At 41.5% G+C, this 23,291-nt stretch overlaps 1 protein-coding gene across 1 annotated transcript in view; it reads left to right on the forward strand.

The window, feature by feature from the left end:
- ADAMTS18 (ADAM metallopeptidase with thrombospondin type 1 motif 18) overlaps positions 1–23,291 on the forward strand; it is a 125,345-nt gene that overhangs the window by 78,241 nt on the left and 23,813 nt on the right. Inside the window, exons 11-16 of the mRNA XM_054579012.1 lie at positions 1,895–1,990; positions 5,436–5,584; positions 11,135–11,307; positions 14,918–15,048; positions 15,899–16,022; positions 16,829–17,073. Of these exons, the coding sequence (XP_054434987.1) occupies positions 1,895–1,990; positions 5,436–5,584; positions 11,135–11,307; positions 14,918–15,048; positions 15,899–16,022; positions 16,829–17,073 (918 nt within the window). The remainder of the gene's footprint in view (positions 1–1,894; positions 1,991–5,435; positions 5,585–11,134; positions 11,308–14,917; positions 15,049–15,898; positions 16,023–16,828; positions 17,074–23,291) is intronic.

Below are 23,291 nucleotides of genomic sequence, written 5' to 3' on the forward strand. Positions count from 1 at the left end.
GTCTCTGATGTCAGTGGCAGGTCCATTTCCAAGGGAAACATTTATATACTGGGTCCTCTGCGCTCTTTGGACATTTGGAAATGGTACGCAGGGTGCAAGCCGTGTCCTGAATATGCTTCCAGTTTCCTCGAGGTGGGCGCCAGGATTTTACGGTCTACAAGAGCAGACTCACTGCACCTGTCTCTGGTTTCCCTGTATTTTCTTTTCTCAGTCCTGTGGAAAACATTTTTGTGAAATACTTCTAAACATGTTCTTGCCATACTTTCTAACCATGACATCTATATTAGCTGAAATGCTTGGGGAATTGGGTGCTTCGTCAATTGAATTTGCAGGGTTACAATAAGCGACCACAAAAATCATTTTGTTTCCTCCTTGGTTGTTAATATTTATCCCAAAATGTGTGTGTTCCCACTTCTACCATAGTAAATAGAATATAGCAAATAAAATAGAGTCACTTTGACACTTCATGATTTCTGATATTCTGGTAGCAACCTCATTCTGAAGAGCAGCTTCAACTGTTTGAGCTAGCAGGAATCTGGATCAGTGCCCTGGCTTGTAGATCGGCAACTGAGGCCGGAGAAGCTGAGTGCTTTCTACTATCTGTTGATGACAAACCGAGGTCCAAAGCTGCGGCCAAGGATCTGCACTCTGACACCAGGCCACTTGAGTCCCGACTTTGCCACCTCCCAGCTGTGCGACCTCACTGCATTGAATGTGTCCGTCGCTTCCTCAGTGTCCCATCCCAGTGAGTTTTTATGAGGAATTGGTTTAGTGTCCACCACGAAATGGTACCAGTAAGTGTTAGTTTCCAATGGCTGCTGTGATAAATTTTCACGATCTTGAGTTAAAACCACACACACTTATTTTTTTATACATCTGAAGGCAGACATCTGACGTGGTGCGAGTCTCAGTGGGCTCCGATCGGGTGTTGGCAGGCCTGTGTTCCTTCTGGAGCCTCTGGAAGGGAGCCATTTCCTTGTCTTCCGGAGCTTCTAGAGGCCTCCTGAATCCCTTGGTTCATGGCCTCTTTCTCCGTCTTCAAAGGCAGCAACATCCCCAAGTCTCCCTCACACCATCTTCTCCCCTGTCCCCTTATGTCTCCCACGTCTCCCCTTAAGGACCCTTGTGATTACCTTGAGCCCTTCTGGAAAATTCAAGATAGCATCCCCATCTCAAAGTGAACTGATTAGCAACCTTAATTCTGTCTGTAATGTTAATTCTTCTTCGCTATATAACCTCACATATTTGGTTTCGTGGGATTAAGAGGACGCGGTCCAGGAGGTGAAGGGGGGCATTATTCTGCCTGACGCAGTCTAGTGTGGGAGTTTATCTCATAGGTCCAGTGTGAGAATTAAATTGTCTCAGTCTTGAAAATTAATGTAAAGGTAAAGAAGGTAATGACAGTGATTATTTACATCATTTATCCTTGAGAACAAGCCTGTAGAGGCCAGCGCTAATTTGATCACTATTCCACAGAGGAATAAACTCTGCTTAAAAGGCTTCTATAACTTGTCCACAGGGCATGCAACCGGAATTCCAGGACAAGGATTTGAATCAGGTTTATTTCAGTCTTGGCCTATTCTCCTTCACTGGTTGCTGTATTGTTGTTTTCGTTATTAGAAACCAGATCTCTTAGTGTCAAGCCCAGTGATCTCTAAATTAACTCTTGTTACCTCCCAGTCATTCCTAAACATACATGACTATGTGGGTAGTGTAGGAACTTCCTTGGTTAGAACATGCTACTGGTTACCTGGCTATTACCGCCTTCACATGGCACTACTTTCTGGATACTGTCTGCTTTTGGCCACCTCAAAATGTATTATGTATACAAGAGCCTTTGGTACTTTTGTTTTTATTGTACCATTATCCTTACCAGTTCCTTCTTTCCTTTCAGGACATTTGCAAGTCGCTTTGGTGCCATCGAGTGGGCCACAGGTGTGAGACCAAGTTTATGCCTGCAGCAGAGGGGACCACTTGTGGCTTGAGTATGGTAAACTGCATACCTGTTAGTTTTTAGTTCTAGAAGCTTCATGGGACATAGAACCCACCCTTTGTGCCATGACCTCAGAAGGGAATGCCTTAGCTGCATGTATTTTCTGACTTCTCTTTAAATTAACCCGCGTTGTCTAGCAGCTGTTCTAAAAATTAATGTTAATGTAACCCAGTGGGCTCAATTGTTTAAGTCTTTTTTTTTTTTTTTTTTTTTTTTTTACTTTTTGCCTATATTTTCCATGTTGAGATGGATGTTTGGGACAAAATATTTCTCTTTCAGTGAGCTGGTAGGTTTCATTGTCTACTGTTTGTGTTTTAAACGTGATTAAGCATAGAAAGGCCTAAAAAAAAAAAAAGAAAAGGAGTAGCCAAAAACAAAGGGAGTAGCAAAGGAGGGAGTAGCCAAAAAGAGACTCCCTCCATACAAGGCCTGTACTCACCACCCCCCAGGACCCATCTTGGAGCATGTGACACGCCCAGCAGAGTCCTGTCACATATAGTGACCCACATTGAAGGGCAAGCCACGTCTCCATCTAGATGGTACCAGAAAGTCTTTTCACTAGCCAGTGTCCTCAACCCTAAGAGCCACTCCCATTGTGGAAGATTAAGGGACATTTTTGTGTTTTGAAGAACCCTCACATATTAGTTTCTGTTCTTCTTTCCTTTTCCCAGTAGAATCTGGAAGGAAAGATGCAATTGAAGTACAGCAAATGGCTTGAAACTCCAGGAGCCAGACCGTGTCTTTCTCATGCTTTATCTTAAGGGTCTTGCAGAGCAGTTACTCCACGTTTTGTTTATTTCTCCATAACTGGAACCCAACTGGATCCTTCCCCTTCTTTCTCCAGTCCCTCCCTCGTCCTTCAGGGACCATTGTACCATGAATGTTCAGTGTATGTGTGAGGATGTGAAAGCCACATCCTTTCATCTAGATTATTTCACCTGGCCACGTCAAGGAAAGAAAGATTGCACTTGCTCTCTATCATAGAAGAGATTTGCCCAAGTCATAGCTGTGCAATTTGAAATTAGAAGCAGTGCTAGAAATACTTCTGTGTGGATAGAAAAAGGGACATGTGTATCTATTTTAGATTGGGTTGGCTAAAAATTTCCTTTGGTTTTTTTTTTTTTTTGTAAGGTGGCTCTAGTAGCACTTAGTTGTCTTTAATTTCATTTGAAACAATTTTATTAGATTGTTTTGTGACGGCTGTCATATCAGCATGTGTTAAACAAACTTATCAAAATGGCTGAATTTTTGATAGCCATTTTAATATTGAAGAAGGAAGAAAATACACAACATTTTTGGCATAGTATGCTTTATTATTTCAAGAAAGGTAAAAAAAAACACACATGAAAGATTTGTGCAGTGTATAGAGAAGTTGCTTTGGCTGATTAAACACATGAGAAGTGGTTTATGAAGTTTTGTGCTGGGAATTTTTCACTGGATGGTGCTCCACAGTCAGACCAGTTGAAATTGACAGATCAAATTGAGACATTAATTGAGAACAATCAACATTACACCATGCAGGGGATAGCCAAGATACTCGAAATACCCAAATCAATAAAATTATTGGTGAAAATGAAAAATGTGTCTTTTATTTTATAGAAAAAAACCATACGGACTTTTTGGCCAATCCAATATTTACATGCTCTGTGTAAAATGTTATATATACATGCGGATGGTGCATGTATGGGTATGTATTCCTATATATTCCCAATTCATATACTAATTGAAAAACTCAGAGGAGACTGTCAGTATGAAGATGAATGCTGGAATAAAAGAAAGTCAAAATGACTGAAGGGTTGGAACAGATCTAGAAAACACATTTCTTTAAAAAAAAAAAGAAAGAAAGAAAGAAAGAAAGAAGGAAGGAAATGAGCATTTAGTGACCTTGGTGAGTAATTTGCCTCTGAGGTGAAAAGTCTGTGTGTCCTGCCCAGGAGTGCTGACTGCTGAGGTTAGATGCAGCCTTAGCTAGTTGTACAGCAACTTGGGTAAATGTGTGACTCTGAGCAAGTTAATTAGTTTCTCTTTGCTAGATTTCTCTCATCCAGAAAACAGCTATTAAACACTCCGGCCTTTTTGAGGATTCCATTAGATGCTGCATGTGAAGTCCACCCTCCTTCCCCTGCCCATACTAACAACTTGATAAGCTGGAGCTGCTGTTGTTGCTCTTGTTGGCGATTGTTGCTCCTTGGTCTCAGTCACCAAGCCCTGTCCAGGAGAATCCAGGCACTCCGGGTAGGGAAGATGCAGATTCATGCTTACGGCAGACAAAATCTTCAAATGACCAGTGGCCCCCCGCTCCACTCAAAGCCCTCAACAGTGTATATGATTTCGTGCAAGCTCTGAAATGGCAATTAATCCAAGGGAAAGAAAAATTATAAGCAGAAGAATTAATCAGTTCTATGGCAAGAATTTGAAGACAGGAAGCAGTATCTTGACCTAGGCAAAGTGCACTAGCAACACAATAAACAGCCACAAGCCAAACGTATCATGGGGAGAAGTGAAGATCTGAAAGTCAAATCTCCCTGTGGCCGGGTAGCTGACCCCCTGTCCTTGGCGGGAGCTGGCGCAGCCCACAGCCCAGCCCTTTGGGTCTGACTGAAGGGGCCTTCAGAAAAGGGAGCCATTCTGCTAAGCCATGCAGAACTGGCCCATAATAATGGCTCAACAGGAAAGAAGCCCATACCAGGGCTAATGCAACCCCCAAGGGCCGATGTGACTAGCAGAGCCGGGACTATGTTACAGAGGAAAACTGGAATGAGGTGAGCACGGTAAAGCGTTCTCCCCTGGGTCTGAGCAGATCACTGACGAACGGAAGACCCACAGCTAATCTGTAAAAGCACTCGGGTCCCAAGTCATCCAAAGATCTTAAGTAGAGACCTTTGCTTCACATAGAAAGTTATTATCTAAAAGCACAGTGTGTGTAGACTGAAAGCTATTCAGTTTTATAAGAAATGCTCTATGGGTAGAATAATAAAAAAATGTATGCAGTTATATCTGTGTTTATGATGAGACAAATGTCCAGAATGATGTGTTCTGTTACTATCTTAAAAACTGGTTCTCTTCGAGTGCACGATCCAAATTGCTCTCTACACAGTGTCGTTCTTAAACGTCCAGGGAGACTGTGTTGTCATTTTTCTGCTCTGACTCGCTCGGCTGCTGGGCGAGATCTCATCTAAACCCTTCACCTCCACAAAGCACAAAGCATCTGTCGGTGACAGATGCCCCTTCTCTCGGTGTCAGCTTTTTAGAACTCACGCGGTCACTGCAGACTAAGCCGCTGTTTATACAGCGCAGCCAGCAAAGGAATTCCATCAGGGTGCCCCGCGCTCTCCCATTTGCCAACAGACTCGTTTTTCCTGTTCCTGTGCAGGTGTCTGCATCCCCTTGCCCTTTCCCAGGTGGCTTCTGACAGGAGACATGTCACATGCTCTTTCCACAGTGGTGTCGGCAAGGCCAGTGTGTGAAGTTCGGGGAGCACGGGCCCCGGCCCATCCACGGCCAGTGGTCCGCCTGGTCCAAGTGGTCCGAGTGTTCCCGAACGTGTGGTGGAGGAGTCAAGTACCAAGAGAGACACTGCAACAACCCCAAGTAAGGCTCCCGCAGGAAGCCCGTGTTTGTAAGGCACTGACCTTCAGCCGGTAACGTACTGATTCTGTTTTGCCTCTAAGGGCAGCTTTCTTCTCTCTGGTTCAGAGCCATCAACTCGGGCTTTACTGTTGCATGTGAAGGTTGGTGTGCACTCGGGGGAGGCACGGTGGCAGACACAGAACACCAGCAAAGGAGTTATTCCACGTGTGAATATGGTGACCCGGGGCTCCCGTAACGGCAGTCATGGTCCGAGCTACTTTATGAATCTAAATTGGGGCGACACGGTCCCACCACCCAGCGACCGTGAGACCGCGGAGAAGAGGGGCTTGGCCGGGGGAGCAAGCGTGTCTCTCTCAGACTGACGGACTGGGGAAAGTATGCCAATGTCTGCTTCACAGGAATGTGCATCAACACGGTTGACAGATCTGCCTGACTTTTCAAGAGAAACCAGAAATCTAAAAAAAAAGTGTGAAATGTCCTGATTTTTAAAATATTGATGACAAATTCAATTTTCTTTAAAAAAAAAAAACACTGTGAGAAATAAAACATTTGTGGATTGAAATTGGCCTGTGATCACCTGTGAGCACCCACTGGCCTAGTACTCTGGCTACAGCCCGTGCTATGGAAGAGGGGTGTTTGATGTTCCTTTCATCAGCTCCAAATCCCATGGGAATCACATGTGTATTTTCTGATTGGCATGGTTATGTAGAAAGAGCTCAGGTTTAGGAGACAGAAAGATATGATTCCACATGTTTGGCCTGCCCCTTATTAACTCCGTGGCTTTGGGGACATCACATGAACTTTGAACTCAGGTTTGTGTGTATGTAATAGAGGTGATACTACTCACCTCTGAAGGTTTGGGGAGGATTAAAGGTCGTATCGGTAGAATGTCCGACACACCCTGGGGCCCTCCATCAAAGGTTCTGGGGTCCATGCGGTTTTTATCCTTTCATCCTAAAACTCACTAGGAACACAGGGTAGCAGGGGGCCGGCCCTCAGAAGCAGTGGGAGAGGCCTTACTAAAGAAACTGGACTTCGGAGGATGGCACGGAGTGAGGAGAATGGGGTGGGACACTGGCAAATAGCGGAGTTGACTTGTCAGCCTGACCTGAACGGTGGCACAGCACGGGCGCTGAGGACACAGACCCAACCCCGATAGCCCGGGTTTGCGTCCGCCCCACCCCCACCCCCGCCGGCTCCATGGCCATAGACAGTGCACTCTGCTGCTCTAGATTCCCCCTTGGTAAAAATGGGATAAAGATACTACCTCCATCCACTAAGTAAATATTTGCAAAGTGCTTTTATAAGTGCCTGGCAGGTTGTAAACATTGCATAAATGTTTGGTAGATTGAGAAGTAAAATAAATAATGAAACTAGAGCCCAAGCAAATTTTTCAAGAGACAAATGATACTTTATGGGAGTGAGCAGGCTGAGCCAGATCAAAAGGCCGATTGATTTGTTCTAAAATGCAAGGGAGGGTGGGGAGACACATTAACCACGGTTTCTCAGGTGCTCATTGGTTCAACTCAGGCTAATGCAGGATTTCTCAACTTCGACACTATTAATGTTTTAAGCTGGAAAAATTTTCGGTGTGGGGGCTTCATCCTGTACGTGGCAGATGATTACGCAGCATCCCTAGCCTCTCCGCACTAGATGCCAGTAGGACGGCTCTCCCTCCCCCCAGCCTCCAAGCTGCCATAACCAAAACTGTCTCCAGACTTTGCCAAGTGTCCTGTAGGGGGCAGAGTCACCCCCAGTTGAGCCAGACTAATCAGACACAGTAACTATGTATGATGGCGGGGAGGTTTGTGATACATGTACAATTTATGTCATTTTTAAAGCCACCCTCCTCTACTTTGAATGTAGCCCTCCTCTTGGATGGAATTGTTAAAATTCATTATATTACATTTCATTTTTGCAGCATGTTTCATGGCTCTGGTTTTCATACATCACAACATTTTACCATCTCGATACTTTCCCAAGAAAGAAAGAGATTGCCTGATTTCCCAGCCCTGCAGGCAGAGTGCACGAGTGACGCCCCTGAGATTTCGGTGAAACCCTCTCCTGTGTCTGTGGGGTTGCGAGCTCTCGGAATAAGGCATTGCTCATGGAAATAGCATATTGTAGTTTTAGAGATGCCTAATAGAAGAATTAATCACTACAGTAAGTTCCACTTGGTGCAGTTTTAATTTTAAACAAGATTAAGGCTAATCATGGTACTGCTTGCTTTGATTAAGCTTGAAGTCACAAATAAAACAAGTAAGTGATCGGCTATCCCAAGACAATTGAATAAGTTGTTCTCTGCTCTTATTTCACTTCATTGTAGCACAACTGCTTTTTTTCCTCCCTATTTCAAGTTACTGATTTCTTTCTTCCTTCAATTTAAACATTTGGGCCATTCACATCACTCAGCCTACCCATTTTTGTTTTTTCATGTGAAAGCAGTGTGAGCTTTTTATTTCACACGATGATGGCTTTCCCAGAACATATTTTTGTTTCATAAAAAATGAATTATTCCTGGCCGATTCATGGATTTATTTCAAGCTTTCCAGCTTCACAAGAGTTTACGGGTTATCTGGTCCTGGAATGGCCAGTCCCGGGTACACATGGCCCTTCTTATTTTTCCCATGTCTGCAGCAGACATTTTTAATTGATGAAACTTCATTTTCTACTGAGCCCTCGGAAACCTTCTCCAAACACTTTCCAGGCATTTGCTCCCAATCATGTTGGAACAGATACATGAGTTGCAACCTGTTGCCTAATCCAGTTACTTTGCAAGTGGGTGATGGGGCAGCAGAGGGTCCCAGTCACAGCAGCGGTTCTCGGCCAGGTCACGGGGCTGGTGATGTTGGAGTGGGACCAAAGGCCCACCGTCTTAATCCTTTGATATTTTTCCTGGGCCCCTTATTATTAAACTATTACACTTAAGGGAGCCTAGTAAAATTCCTATAAACTCTGTTTAAGAAAACAGTGAAATTAAAATCAAGAAAATGAAACACGTTAAGGTATTCTAGAACTTTCCTAAAATGCGAGTCTATTTGAGAAAGAATGATATGCCACTAGAGTCAGAGCTCCAGAATAGTAACTGAATCAAATCTCTGGCTCTTTTCCCAACCAGTAGTTTCCAGGCTCGGCCGATTATCAGAATCACCAAGTGTACTTTTAAAACTGATTTCTGGATCTCCCCCATCGTGTGCTCTCATGGAGATGTCGGGGGAGGGGCCCAGGAATATGCATGTGTGTTTAACAGAGCTGCCTGAACTGGCAGCCAATATTAAAACCATTTATAGGGAGGACTTGGTCAATTATGCAAAAGCAAATTATGGATATACTTTATAGTAGTCCAATATAAACATGAAATCATGTGCCCAGACATTTGTCTTCTGTTTATATTTTTGTTTTTAATCTTCAAGAACTTATTATATCAAGGGATGCCATAGTAGAATTTTCTGTTAATTTATCCTAACACTCAACGTTCCTAGCTGCAGAAAAATGTACCTGTGTGTGAGGGTTTGATGGAAAAGTCCAAATTCTTGGTCACTAAAAGTAGAAAGCATTTAAAAATAGTTCGGATTTACTTGTGCTAACTGGGCCCTAGACTCCGCCCTGAATTCTTTACAAATGTTCTCAGTTCATTGTCATGATCGCCCCCACTTTACAGATAAAGAGGTTAAATAAAATCGTATGAAGATAAGACAGGAAGAAGCAGAGAATAGTTAAATGCAGAGCTGCCTCCTGAGAAGAGGCCAGCCCCAGGACCATCCTGCGCTCCTTTCCTTCCTTCCTCTGCCTCGCCTGGGTCGATTCTGAACTCAGTGAAGTGCCGGGGAGTGGAGAAGGCAAAGCGCCCGGGAGAGTCCAGAGATGAGAGGGTCAGCTCGCCCTCTTCTAGCTGTGCGGCCCTGATGCAGCAAGTTTGGGGAGCCCTGTCAGCCCCTTTTCTCTTCATCTGTCAAATGAGGCGATGGCTCTATGAGTTTTGAGGTCTTTTCCACATGATAGTTTTTGAGCTGAAAAAGTAACACGTGCGGTCCTCTTTCACTTTATTGCATCTAAATTGTCTAAATGAAGGCTATTTGTAAAACCTCGGAGTCTTACGCTGAGAAAGGTTGACATCTGCCTTGGAAAGATGACCAGGAATAGGAAGACTGTCAGATGGCACTTTCAAGTTTTTCTAAATGCTTTTTAGATAATGATGTAAGAAGTCTTCAGGGATTTGATCTAGCGCAGTGACTGCTGGATGTTTAAGTAGTTACTCCAATGTTTTGAAATAGCAGAAAAATCTCATTCTGGCAGCATGACACTTCCTGTTTCTGTTGAATCCATTTTAGCACGCGGTTATAGGGGGATTTGATAAAATATGCTGAAGCGATTCCAGGGTTGTTTTATAGCATTCTTGTGCTTCCTAAAGAGACAAGGAATTTTAATCACATAAATTTATTAACCTGGAACCTTCTTTCATGTTACATGTTTGCATCGAGCTTTGGTGTGAGGTGATGCATCATTGGGTTTAACCTTTGGAGAAAACTACAAAAAAAAAAAAAAAAGTGGGAATGAAAAGGAGCCATTGCTTGTGCCGGACTAAGCCGGATAAGGTGTTATTGGTGATCCTCAGTGTGCTTTGTGCTCCTTTTTTCTTTATTTTGCTTTCTGGTTTTTGCAGCCTGCCCACTAAGATCTTAAAGAGCTTGCCATTAGATCCCAATTATTTATGTTCTAATGGGATTCCCTACTCTTGAAATCCATTTCCCATCGTGCTTGGCAGGAAAGAAGTGGGCCACCTGCAAAGTTAGAAAGTGATTGTACAGATGAAAACAAGGGAATTTTGGCCTTGGAGTTTAGGAACAATTAGAGTAAAACACACAAGAGTCAGACAGCAATCAAAATAGCAGCTCAGCAACTGACAAAGCTGGATTGGAAAGCGTGGCAGCTGAGGCTCCCTGCTCCCTCTCCCCAGCGCCCTGAATTTCTACATAGAAGCAGGTGCAGGGTGCCCCATGGGAAGACAGCGAGTGTCTAGAAATCAGGGAAAAGCTGGAGAGGTGTTCGGGTTCGCAGTTGAAGAGCTTTGACGCCAATGTGGGGGTATGTGTGTGTAGCACATGTTTACCTTAATAAGAACACAGAGGTGTGTTTACAGATCTCCTAACATTTAAAGTGACAGGATGAGCGTCAAGAATATGCATTCATCAGTCTCTAAGGAAACTGCCAGATGTAAAAACGGGACCAGAGATGCCAACTAAGTTTGATCTACCCCACCAATTGCAGTTGATGAGCAGAGGTGGTGACTACCTGACGGCTATGTTGAGAGGGATTTTGAGGACACATCCCTGCTCTGCCCTCCGCCCGCCCCCCAAAAAGTTTCTGATTGGTTGTATCTGCCATGGATACAGAAAGGGATGTGTTGTTTGCTACCTACTTCCATTCTCATCAAAGACTGTATGCACTGTGGCCACACTCCCCCGGACTGTCCCTCCATTGCTTACTCTCTGTGATCAATAGTGAGCCCTTTGACTGCCAGCATTAAAGTTCTTTAATTTTATTTTTTAGGCCTCAGTATGGTGGCAAGTTCTGTCCCGGTTCGAGCCGCATTTATCAGTTGTGCAATATTAACCCTTGTAATGAAAATAGCGTGGATTTTCGAGCCCAGCAATGCGCCGAATATAACAGCAAACCTTTCCGTGGATGGTTCTACCAGTGGAAACCCTACACAAAAGTGGAAGGTAATTTGGTCCCTATGCCCCTCAAATTAACATGTCTCTGTGTGGACAACAATGTGAACGAATGACCCAGAAGAAATTGCTGCCGTTATAAAAGAGTTTCAGTTTTTATCTTTTGTTCTCCAGATATGTCCTGGCTCATTTTTAAATTCAGTTTCATAGGTTTTATTTATTTTTCCACACTTAATTTTTCACAAGACACCCCTTGTCTCCCACATCTGTGAGCCAAAGTATTCATGTGTTTGGAATGAACTTATATTTCTAAACTTACCTTTGACATTTCAGCAATTAAGTCTCCCAGGGATGTTAATTGAAATTGGTATGAATTATCCAGACCAAAAAATCATGAAATCATATATGCCCCATAGAGACACCGGTCTCAGTAACTGACATGTTGGATGATTACAAGCACGGGAAAGCCTGTTTGCAGAGTACACACACACACGCACACACACCCACACCCATGAATAAAAATGTCTCCATAGTAGATTCTTAGTATTATAACCTAAAGTAATGGTTCATCTTCTACTTTTAAATTAATTTGTTTTCATTGTGGCCAAGCATCAAAACATTTACTTGAACTATAATCTACAAATTTACTGTGCTTTCTATTACCTGTGTCGTGTAAGCTGTCACCTGCTCTAGCTCCCTTTCCGTTGTCTCCATTCCCTGGATTTATCAGAACTCATCCAGACTCCCTGGAAAAAGGAAACATGGGAATCCCAGCTGCACCTGTGTGAAATGGAAAGAGACTAAATTTAATGACAACTCGTGGGAGAAAAGACTGCAGGCTGTTCCTGTGCAAAAGCCCAAAATGAGCCTAGATTATCAATTACTGTAAAGCAGCTAATGCAATTAGAGACACCATTACTACAAGGAACACCTCCAAATCAAAGACGACAGTGCAGCCCCTCAGAAGGCACGGGACCATTTCTGGGTCATGAGTGTCTAAAACAGATACAGACAGACAGGAAAATTCTGAACTTTCTGTCTTAGGAGGAAGCAATGAGACACCTATATAGATACTTCCTGTAGAGAAGACACTATTTACTTTCAAAAATTCAAAGAGGTAGTGAATAGAGGGGGATTTAATTTATTTGAAATTGCCTCAGTGAATAGAATTAATTCAAGGACTAAGAACTGTCTAGCCATATCAGGCCTTCAGGGAGACTCCACTTGCTGGTCTGTCCAAAATATGATCTTTGGACCTTTACTCTGCTTTATGCTTCATAATCCTTACCAGTGCATGAATTTATAGTATGTAACCATTTATTTATTACCTTTTTCCCCCCACAAGAATTTAGGTTATACTGGTATTTTTATAACTTTCGGGATGAATAGATAAATATCAACTGCCCATAGTGGAAGCGTGACCCTTTATGAGCTGTAAGCTCTCCGTCACTAGCGGCATTCTACCACGAACTGAGTGGTTACCTAGGAAGGTTACTATCCAACAGGTCCCAGTGGACAACGCAATAGAATAGCTACAGTTGTTTTCAATTCTGACTATTTATTTGAAGATTTGCTTGCTCTTGGTTGTTCTCTCCCAAAGTTCCCTATTTATTATCTATGGTACTTTCCCAAGACTCTTGTCCTTTTCATTTTCCTCTTCTGCTCTTTGCTTCTTTGTCTCCTTGGATATCCCTTGGCCTTTCCCACATCACATCTCTCATTCAAATATAGTGTTTATGGAATGTGTTACTAGATTATGATCAGCCATTAAATAGCCCCCATTTTGAATACATCTGAATCTTATAACATATAAGATGTTTTTTGGTTTTAAGGTTCTTTCACCAATTTTACTGGAGATTTTACTAAGCAAGGAGCATGCTGTTTCATTCTTTCACTCAACAGCTGTGTACTGAGCACTGATTGCATGGCAGACTCCCTGCCCGATGTAGAGCAGACTACATGGAGTACAACAGGCCCCACAGCCGTGGGACCTCTGATCCCAGTGGGATGGCGACAGAAGATTGAAGTCCTTCTTGTCCCTGCCTCTCCTCCTTTCGATACTTCCTTGAAGGCCCTGTGACTTTCATTGAGCTTGGGACAAAGAAGGGATGACTTATTCATAAGCGTAGACCATGTTTCTCTTGCAACAGTGAGCTTTTTTCTTCTCCTGTGTTTCCAATGGACTGATTCATAACTTGCTCATGAACCTGTGCTGGAAAAAGGGAACTTCCTAGAACTTGTTAATTCCAGCTTCCTAATCTCATCTGCAAAAAGTAGGAGGTGTTAAATAAAGCCGCCATTTAAAAAATTCCTAGGTGGTAGAAAAAAAATTAATTCATCCATGCATCTGCCTATTTGGAACATAATGATTGAACTTTTTCCCTTATTTTTGGCTTTGTCCTTTATTGCGAGGTTTGATGAAGCACAACTTTGCAAACTGTTTGGACATTTGCTGTAAGACCGTGGTCAGGGATATCAGAGTGTTGCCTACCTCCGGTCTCATGAGAAATGTCATCTGGAGTCGCTGGCCTAGGAGAACTCTCTATTTGAGACTCTCACGTAATAACTTCTTTCTGATAACAAGAGCCCTATTAAGTATAATACTGTTTTCTTTTTGCCTGTGATATCAGAAACTTAATGGTCAATAAAAGTTAATTATTTTTAGCCTTTAGGTTCAGTTTATTTGCTTCCTCTTCCTTTTCATGATATGATTCTTCTCTGTAGGTTTTATGAACATTATGGAACATATACCTTTTCTCCAAAATGCCCAATTTTTTTCCTCTTAATTGATTGAATAAATATCTAAAGTAAACCATGTCCTAAATCACACATCAGCAAACTATGGCCTGTGCATCAAAGCTGACCTGCTTTTTGGAAAAAAAAAAAACAACAAGTTTTATTGGAGAAGCACAAATGCCATATGATTTCACTTATATTTGGAATCTAAAGAAAAAAAATAAATGAGCAAACAACACAGAAACAGACTCACAGATACAGAGAACAAACGAATTGCTAGAGAGGAAAGGGTTTGGGGGCTGGATGAAAAAGGTGAGGGCAATAAGAAGCAGAGACTGGTAGTTATAGAGTAGCCGTTGGGGGTGTGAAGTTCAGCACAGGGAACACAGTCAATAATATTGCGATGGCAGTGAACGAGGCCAAGGGGCACCTGAATAAAAACTGGGGTTCACTTTGTAAATTATGTAATTGTCTAATCACTATTCAGAATACCTGAAACAAATATAAAATAATATTGAATGTCAACTGTAATTGAAAAATAAAATTAAAAAAATAAAGTTTTATTGGCACTTAAAACACTCCTTCATTTATATATTGTCCTAGCGCCCATGAAGTTTCAAATATTTACTCTCCAAGGTGGGTAACTATACAACCCATGTGTGTATCATGGCTATTACTAAGGAGTAAAAAAAATAAAATTCTTATATGTTAATGCTAAAGCAGCTTTATATGGATTACGAGGTGGCATTCCTAGTTTAAAAAGCCATGCACATAAGCACACGTGCACAAACATGGATACACTCACAACCCTGTAAAAAACACGTGCCACTTTGATCATGCCAGCGTTCTAAATAAATTTAATTTGTCATGTCAATTTCCTATGATTCCTCTTGACCATGTCTTGTCTTGATCTCTTTGCTTCTAGAGGAAGATCGATGTAGACTGTACTGCAAGGCTGAGAACTTTGAGTTTTTTTTCGCAATGTCCAGCAAGGTGAAAGATGGCACTCCCTGCTCCCCAAACAAAAATGACGTTTGTATTGATGGGATTTGTGAAGTAAGAGAACCTTTCTGCTTTGGGATGTCTGACCATGTTTGTGTTTCCTCATGTCAAATGCAAATGTGAGAAGTGTGACAAGAGATTCTGTCTGCAGAAAAGCAGGTGGCGTAGGGTTAAGGGGCAACATTTTCAAACTCACTGTCTGCAAGCTTACCACTTGTTTGCTGTGTGGCCCCAGTCTGATTTTTTCAGTTTCCTTTTTGCTCCATCTTTATGTAATAAAATGGAGATCCTGATGTAGCCTACTTTGCATAGTAGTCGTAAAAATTACAGAGGAATGTATATAATAATAGTAAACTTTACTTATTCACTAAGTGCATTCACTACATGATTAGAGCCTCACAAATGTGTTTGAAATAGTACTACTATTGTTAGTTTTCTACTTGGGTATCCACTTTTTTAATTGGGTTGTGAGATCTTTGATCTCTTCGGGGACGGGGAGGGCTGTGTGTGTGTGTGTGTGTGTGTGTGTGTGTGTGTGTGTGTGCGCGCGCGCACGTGTTCTCCAGCATTTTATGTTTCTGTGGTGGAGCTGACCCAAATAGGCTCCTTCGCCATTGTTGCTAATGGCGACTTTTTATTCCAGTTTTACAGATGAAGAATCTAAACATAGATAAGTTATGTAACTGCCTAATGAGGCATCTAGTAATGGCAGAGGAAGGATTTGAACCCTGAGTCAGCCCAAGTTGACACTGTGTGTTTAACCATAGAGCTGAACCTCCTTCATAATGTCCTATAAGTACAGAAAACCATGGACCTCTCCGTTATTCTTAGCCACCGGCTTCTCTGACTCTGAATTTTTCTCGCTTTTTTTTTTTTTTTTTTTTTTTTTTGGCTTTTGTCACAGCCAGTGGGATGCGATCATGAGCTTGGCTCTAAGGCAGTTTCTGATGCCTGTGGTGTTTGCAAAGGTGATAATTCGACTTGCAAGTTTTATAAAGGCCTGTACCTCAACCAGCATAAAGCAAATGGTAAGAGATGCTGCTGTTTCACTGCTACCGCTGGTGGGACACATCTTCTGCTACTGAACAAGTTCAGGGGGTGCTGAATGCGGGCGAGCCTTTACCTGGCTCACCCGATACACGGACAGTGACAGCTTTTGGCGCTCCTGCAAGAGCTAGGGAGGAGAGGTGGGTTTTTAATGTGAAGCGTTTTATCAACACACACATCTCACTGATGTGTTTTTTAATGTGAAGAGTTTTATCAACACACACATCTCACTGATGTGTCTTTTAATGTGAAGAGTTTTATCGACACACACATCTCACTGATGTGTTAAACACATTCCCTCCTACTAGACAGTTTTAATATGCTATCCAGGCTGGCACATGCTCCACATTCATTTGTTAAACAAAGAACTTATTATGAAACTTAGATAATATACCCTTGCAATGTCAGATGAATATTTGAAGCAATTATCTAAACATCTTGAATAAGATTTAACTTTGAGCCCTGTTTTTTGAATATCAGTGTGAGAATACATGGCTATAATTTTCTTGTAGGTAGATGAAAAATAAAAAGCATTCTTGAGTCTCATGGCCTTGACGTGTAGCCTCTGTCCACATGCAACTGCTTGGGAAAGCCGCATATGTTTCTCTTTCTGGTGTTCCCACCACTTGGAAAATGAAGTAATTGATCATTTTCCCTTCCAAGGAGTAGAAAGGAATGGCAGTTAATGATTTAAAAACCTCACTCTATAAAAATGGCCACTCCAGGTCTCTGAGCATTTCTAGTTGCCTTCAGCGGAAAACAGAGCTGTCCTGTCCTTTCCGTTTAGAGTATTACCCAGTAGTCATCGTCCCCGCGGGGGCCCGGAGTGTGGAGATCCAGGAAGTGCAGATATCCTCCAGTTACCTCGCCGTCCGAAGCCTCCACCAAAAGTACTACCTGACGGGGGGCTGGAGCATCGACTGGCCTGGCGAGTTCCACTTCGCTGGGACCGTGTTTGAGTACCAGCGCGCCTTTAACCGCCCCGAACGCCTGTACGCACCGGGACCCACTAATGAGACACTGGTCTTTGAAGTAAGGCCCTTCTGTTCATTCAATTCTCAATGCCTCTTGCTAAGTTTAGGATGATGAACCCAATTTGAACTGGTTTAAGGAACTCCAATCCTTCTAGTTCATATTTGCTAACAGGCTAAGCTTCAGAGTGCGAAGGGGAAAAGACAACAACCCCACTGGGAAAAAAGGGCAAGAAACCAATAGGTCTCGAAGAGAATGTGTGATTTTCACATATACTTGCCAGCCTTTCACCATTACACTTGGCCGTCCTGAATGCTAAGGAGGACATAGATTAGGAATGCCTTCTACATTGTTCCCGTTTGTCTGTGTCCGCCATTTGGGCAGTCCACTGTAGCAATTCACCACATGGGTCGACTGGCCCAGGCACAGTGACACAGTAGCAAGAACACGTGCCTGAGTGCCAAGAAAGTTTTATTCATAGTAAACCACCTTTCCTTTGTAGGTCGCCATTTTCTTATAGGTAAGAAAAGAAAAATAATTAATGGGTGATAATGATCATGAAAACAGGCCACATATCTGCACATGACTCTGTGGACTGTTACTATGCGCATTTTGTTTGGTCCTCCTGGAGTTTCATTTAGAAGATGGGGCTGGTCATCCTCTTTCAGAGGCAAGGGATTCGCTTCAGGTTGTGTGGGAGTCACACTGGATACCCCTTCCAGAAGGCTCACAGAACGGGGCACTCACGCTGGTCATTTTGAACTTCAGTTTCTCACCCACAAAATTGGGATAGAAAACCTGCCTCACTGACTTGCCAGAAAAATAAGCGAAGAAGTGTGAAGAGAGCTTAAAAGACTTGCCTAAACCTCACAGCTGGGGAAAAAGCAGCGCTGAACTGTAGTTCACTGTTTTCCAACTGTAGTTCCAAGTGTTTTCCACATCAGAGTGTGATGGCTCCACTCGGTCTGGTCATATTGCTCTTCTCAGTTAAAGGAAACATTTAATTCAATAACAATAATGGTAATTGTTATTATTGTTGTTGTTGCTGTTATTATTAAAGGCATTAGCCTTAAACATTTACTATGGAAAATGAGTAGAAGACAGGTAAAAAAAGTGACTACCTATAACTTTGGATTCTAAGTCAGATATTGTACACATAGTATGGTTAAGCATACAGGCTCTTAACTAGCTATAAACTTGAGCAAGTTTCTTAACCTCTGTGTCACTTAATACCCACATTTATAAAATGGGCAAACAATACTAGCTAACTATTAGGGCTATTGTAAGGGAAATTTAAGCGAAGTTCAATGCTTACAGAGTACTTGTCACATAATGTTGGTAACCATGATCATCATTTTTGCTTCCAGTCATTTTATTTATATATACATATAATCTAAACCTCAAACCATGGTTAGCAAACTGCTGACCACCAGCCAAATCCAGCTCCCAGATCTGCGTATTAAAACAAAATGGATCAATGCTTTAATATAAGATGATTTCTTATATTTAAAAAATAGAGATTTTTGATATTTTAAGAAAAAAGAATTTCTGGCCCTAGTAAGTACAGTATTTGATTTTGCAGCCTAGGCCCTAGAACTCTTTTTTATTTTTTTATCCTTATCCAAGGACATTTTTCCATTGCTTTTAGAGAGAAAGGGAGAAAGAAAAAAATTGATGTGAGAGAGAAACATTGATTGGTTGTATTCTGTAAGTGCCCTGACCGGGGGTCAAACCTGCAACCTTTTGGTTACGGGACAACGCTGCAACCAGCTGAGTCACACCAGCCAGGGCTAGGAACTAGATCTTGACCATAAGTCGACTTCCCAGTATCTTATGAACTTGAAGTACTAGGTCCTATTCCCTCTGCCTGTGTGACAGAAGGTCCCTCAGAGATTTCACAGCACTAACTCTGAGAGAAGCCCTCATTACAGAATATCCTTCCAACCCTCTCAGGTCATCCAGAGGATAAGCATAGGAACCCTAGATCAAACTGGACTAAGGTTAGGGTGGTCGGAACTCGACCATGAATCCAGCCCCTGAAATTGCACTTTCTCTAAACCTAAGGCACAGGAAGTGAACTCTCTGCTTAGAGATTTCTGGATTTTTTTTAAACCTTATTTTTAGATGTGTATGTTTGTTCTGTTTGTTTTCTATCCAGCATCTAAGCCACAAACATCTTTTTCTTTTCTTTAGAAAAGGTCTGTTTTCTTTAGGGGGGTATATTTAGCTTGCAAGGTATGTGTTTTAGGGCAACGTGGATGGCTTCATTAGTCTCGCCAAGAGGACTTTGATCCATCTCTAAGCAAATGTACATGCACCATGTTTTGCGGCTGAAAAATAATGTGGACCAGGAAGTAGGGTGAGGCACCACTCACGGCTTCCGCCGTGGGCAGCCAGAACCACGTGCAAATCATTCGTCATGAGAAATGTGTGTTTTACTCCTTTGTGATAAGCAAATGGTTTTTGTTGTTGTTTCTCCAGTTTTGTTCATAAACACAAAGCCATTCCAGTAGGTGTTGCCAGTCCTGTTGATAATTTAAGGCTTGCCGTTAAACATATATCATCTGTAGGGAAACCACAACAAAGAGTAAGACAAGAATGATGGAAAGTGCAAAGCAGAATAGCTGAGTTCCTTCTTGCTTTCATCTTTAGAGCCTGAAATATCCCCTGGCACTGTCTGTGTTGATCAAATTAACCAGATAATTGACACATTGTCCCTGAACGTTGTACCAGCCTCAAGCTGAGAATTTCTTCTTGCTTTGCTTAATCTAAGTATAGCTGCATATCTTACTCATCTGCATTATTTAGCCTTGACTAAAATGAAATCTTTGGGTTGTTTACTAGCTCCACAATTTGTTCTGATGTTCAGGAGCTATTTTTGAGAAATAGAAGGACGACTTCAGTTGGTGATGGAGTTCTCTAACATTGGCCAAGTTCATCCATCCCTGTTTGCAAATACAGGCAGCACCTTGAGGGGGGAAAATGTTAAAATATAAGGGGAAATACTGGACAGATCAAAATAAAACAATTAAAAATCTTCCCAAGGTTTGATTGGATATGTAGACTATATTTTTAAAAATAATTTTACTACCATATGAATAGAAAAAAGAGCTATAATAGCATCTCTATTAATACAAAATCATAGTTTCACTGCAGTGGACTAGCATCATGTTTGCTTAGCTATTGCCTTACAAAGCCACACTTGATGTACTGATTCTACTTATAGAATCAATGAAAGCTTAAATTAATGTCCTAGGAATGTGCCCTGTCTGAAAGCAATCTAGAGGGAAACTTACATGATTAATTGGACATGAATTACTTGTATTTTTAAAGGAGTTATGGTTTCATTCAAAACTTGCAAATATGTTTGGAGCTTAGAAAAATCAAATCCAGGGACCTTGTATTATGTCTATTTTATCTTTTAAAAATATTGGGGTTAATGACTTTAATATTTAAATTATACTTTATTCCTCTCAGGAGAACATCAAATTTCAGGCCAGTTTTTATCATTTACTCAGACCTCTCCTAAATCGATATAACACAGTGATTTTTAAAAAGTTAAAATGAGAGTTAGCAATAAATTACGTTTTTTCCAAAACTAGACTATATATCAGTATCCAAGTAATCCATGGCTATATTCTTTAAAGGAAGTTCAAGTTCATATGCCTTTCCATACAACTATGAATTGAACCAAAATGAATACTTCTGGTGCCAAAAATATGTTCACTCCAATATAAAAATGTTGAATGTGTTTTACAATCCTGTGGGATGCTGAAAATCAAAGTGTGGGAACCTACCAAAATAAAAAATGCTGTTCCATCCACAGAAAGTCTACGTCTGTGCAAAAAAGCACACTCTTGCTTGGCCACTTAAAGTAGCTGCATGTTCACTAAGCCCTTATTATAGTGGAAAAACCAGCAGCACAGTGTGTTTGCCAAAGCGTGTGAAGATGGCATTTTAAAGGATAATGTGACGTCCCTATTTTTGTCTCATTTATGTATATTAAGCAGGTCTTTCATATATCTTACAGCTAGTTCCCCTCTTCAGCCATGTTGGTTTATACTGATTTAGGTAACTACCTTCCAGGTAATTTTTCTCTGCTTGCTTCCTCTCAATGTCTGAGAAAAAGTAAACATTTTTGGGGTCCCTAGTATTAGACATTGGGAAAGCACAGTGTTTGGAACATAAGCCATATCTCAAGTGTTTAAAGGATAAAATAGTGAACTTTGGTGTGTGGATCCCATTCTTTTTGGAAGCAGCACAGGCCGGAGCTGGAGGCATCTGTATAAATAGTTGGCAGTATGGATCACTGCGGTGCCACCCTGCAAGAGTCATTTAAACTACCTGGGTCCCAGTTTTCTCATTTGTGAAATGATTCCCCAAACTAATGCTAAACTGATGTCTTCCACTTGATCCTATAGTTCCATCTTTAAGCACTTTAATAGCACCTGAAACCCTATATTAGCATGAAAACTTACTCATCTTGGTAGCTTCCAGGGCTGGCATAGTACCTAGAACACCATAGATGCTTAAAAAATATGATGGAACCTCAGTTCTGGAACTTAATTTTTTCCAGAAGACTGTTCAAGAAGTGATTTGTTCGAAAACTGAATCTCCTTTGTTTGTCGCCTGAGAGACATATGACTGATCATCCTGGTATCAGCATGGAAGGGTTGGAGGGTAAAGAATTGAGACCCAAAGCTTTATGAGACAACCGAGACATTTTTTTCCATGAACAACTTGGTCAAGAACCAAACTGTTCGAGAATCAAGATGTTCAAAAACTGAAGTTTATCAGTATTTATTGGATGAAGGACAGCCAATGATAAAATTCACTTATACACTTAAAAAACAGAATCTTATTTCCAAGTTGAAAAGTCATACATAGAGGCGATAAATAAATTAACTGAGAGGAAAGCTTCTCTTACCATAGGCTGGCGTGCCAGGCCCAGACGCCAGCCTCTTACTCCGTGTCTTTTCTCCTGTCCTGACCACAGTTGGAGTCTGGAGTTCTCTGGAAGGCCCAGGCTTCTAAAGTACATACTTAAAAAACCACTGGATTTCATCATCTTTTAGGACTAGTCTTAGAACTGGCTAGAGTTTAAAGTTGAGTACAATGAATAGCATTTAAAGTATTGAAATTTGATCTCCTAAATTGCATTTGAGGAATCAATATGGTCGGGAAAATGTTTGCCTCTCCCAAAGTGAGTAATTTACACATAAGAAGTTGCTGACCAGTTGGTTCACAGTAGACGCGCTCCATCTGCCCTGCCAGGGTGGTGGGTTTCCCAGATCCTTCTGCTTATTTCTGATCATTTTCTAGTGCAAGGCAGGGTGATGCAACCCTGGGAATAATCGACTGCTGTCAGTTAACCCCAAGAAGAAAGTGTGTGGCCTGACACCAAATAAAAGAGTCTTCTGCTTCTGGTTATTTTTATATGTCAAAGCTTTACAGAATGTCTTCATAGGGAAGCTCAGTTTAAATGGAAAACAGACCTTTCCTTTTTATCACTGAGTCATGCGCCCGCCTGATTTTAAAATGCAATCTCCCTTACAAGCATTCATTGTCCTCAAAACCTTGGCTCTACACGCTTCAACATTTGCAAGAGGTGCATGTCAAATTAAATATCGGTGGCCAAGGGAAATTCATAAGGATAATCAGGGATTTATATGATTGTCTTCGATCTTAACATTTTAGGCATTATTTAATCCATCAATCAACTTCTCATTTTGAAAAACATATATATGTAAATGAGCTGGAGAAAAACAGCTAATTTTCATGACCCTGTATTACATTTCTGCACTGTCTCGGGAAAAACTACACATGCACACGCACAACCCCATACCAAAACAAGTCCATATTGATCTGGCAATCCCACACGTTCTGAGGTCACCGCAGATACAGTTATTATAAACTAGGTAATTTAAGCATATTTCTTTTATTCAATTCATTCCATACAACATAAGCCTGGAAGAAAGTCTAAGGAATTTGTCATTGAACTAGTATACTTGTCAGTTGTCTGAAAGATTTCAGTCAGCTTATATTTCAGTATTCTTTAGGATATCATGTGTACACCACTGCGTTGTTTATTTTATTGGGTTTGGGAAGACCAAAGAAAACTATATCTATGTTACTTCTACACCTCACATTTAGTGTGTGTCATGTAAGGAATTACATTTTGAAGTGGCAGAAATGTAAAAATTGAAGATCAGAGTTGAAATTTACCCATGCCTTATTGAGAAATAATGATTTAATCTGAGGTCTACATATTTGTGCTG

The sequence above is a fragment of the Pteronotus mesoamericanus genome, unplaced genomic scaffold (assembly GCF_021234165.1).
Source record: "Pteronotus mesoamericanus isolate MK-2021 breed Mesoamerican mustached bat unplaced genomic scaffold, CSHL_Meso_final contig_52, whole genome shotgun sequence".
Taxonomy (NCBI): domain Eukaryota; kingdom Metazoa; phylum Chordata; class Mammalia; order Chiroptera; family Mormoopidae; genus Pteronotus; species Pteronotus mesoamericanus.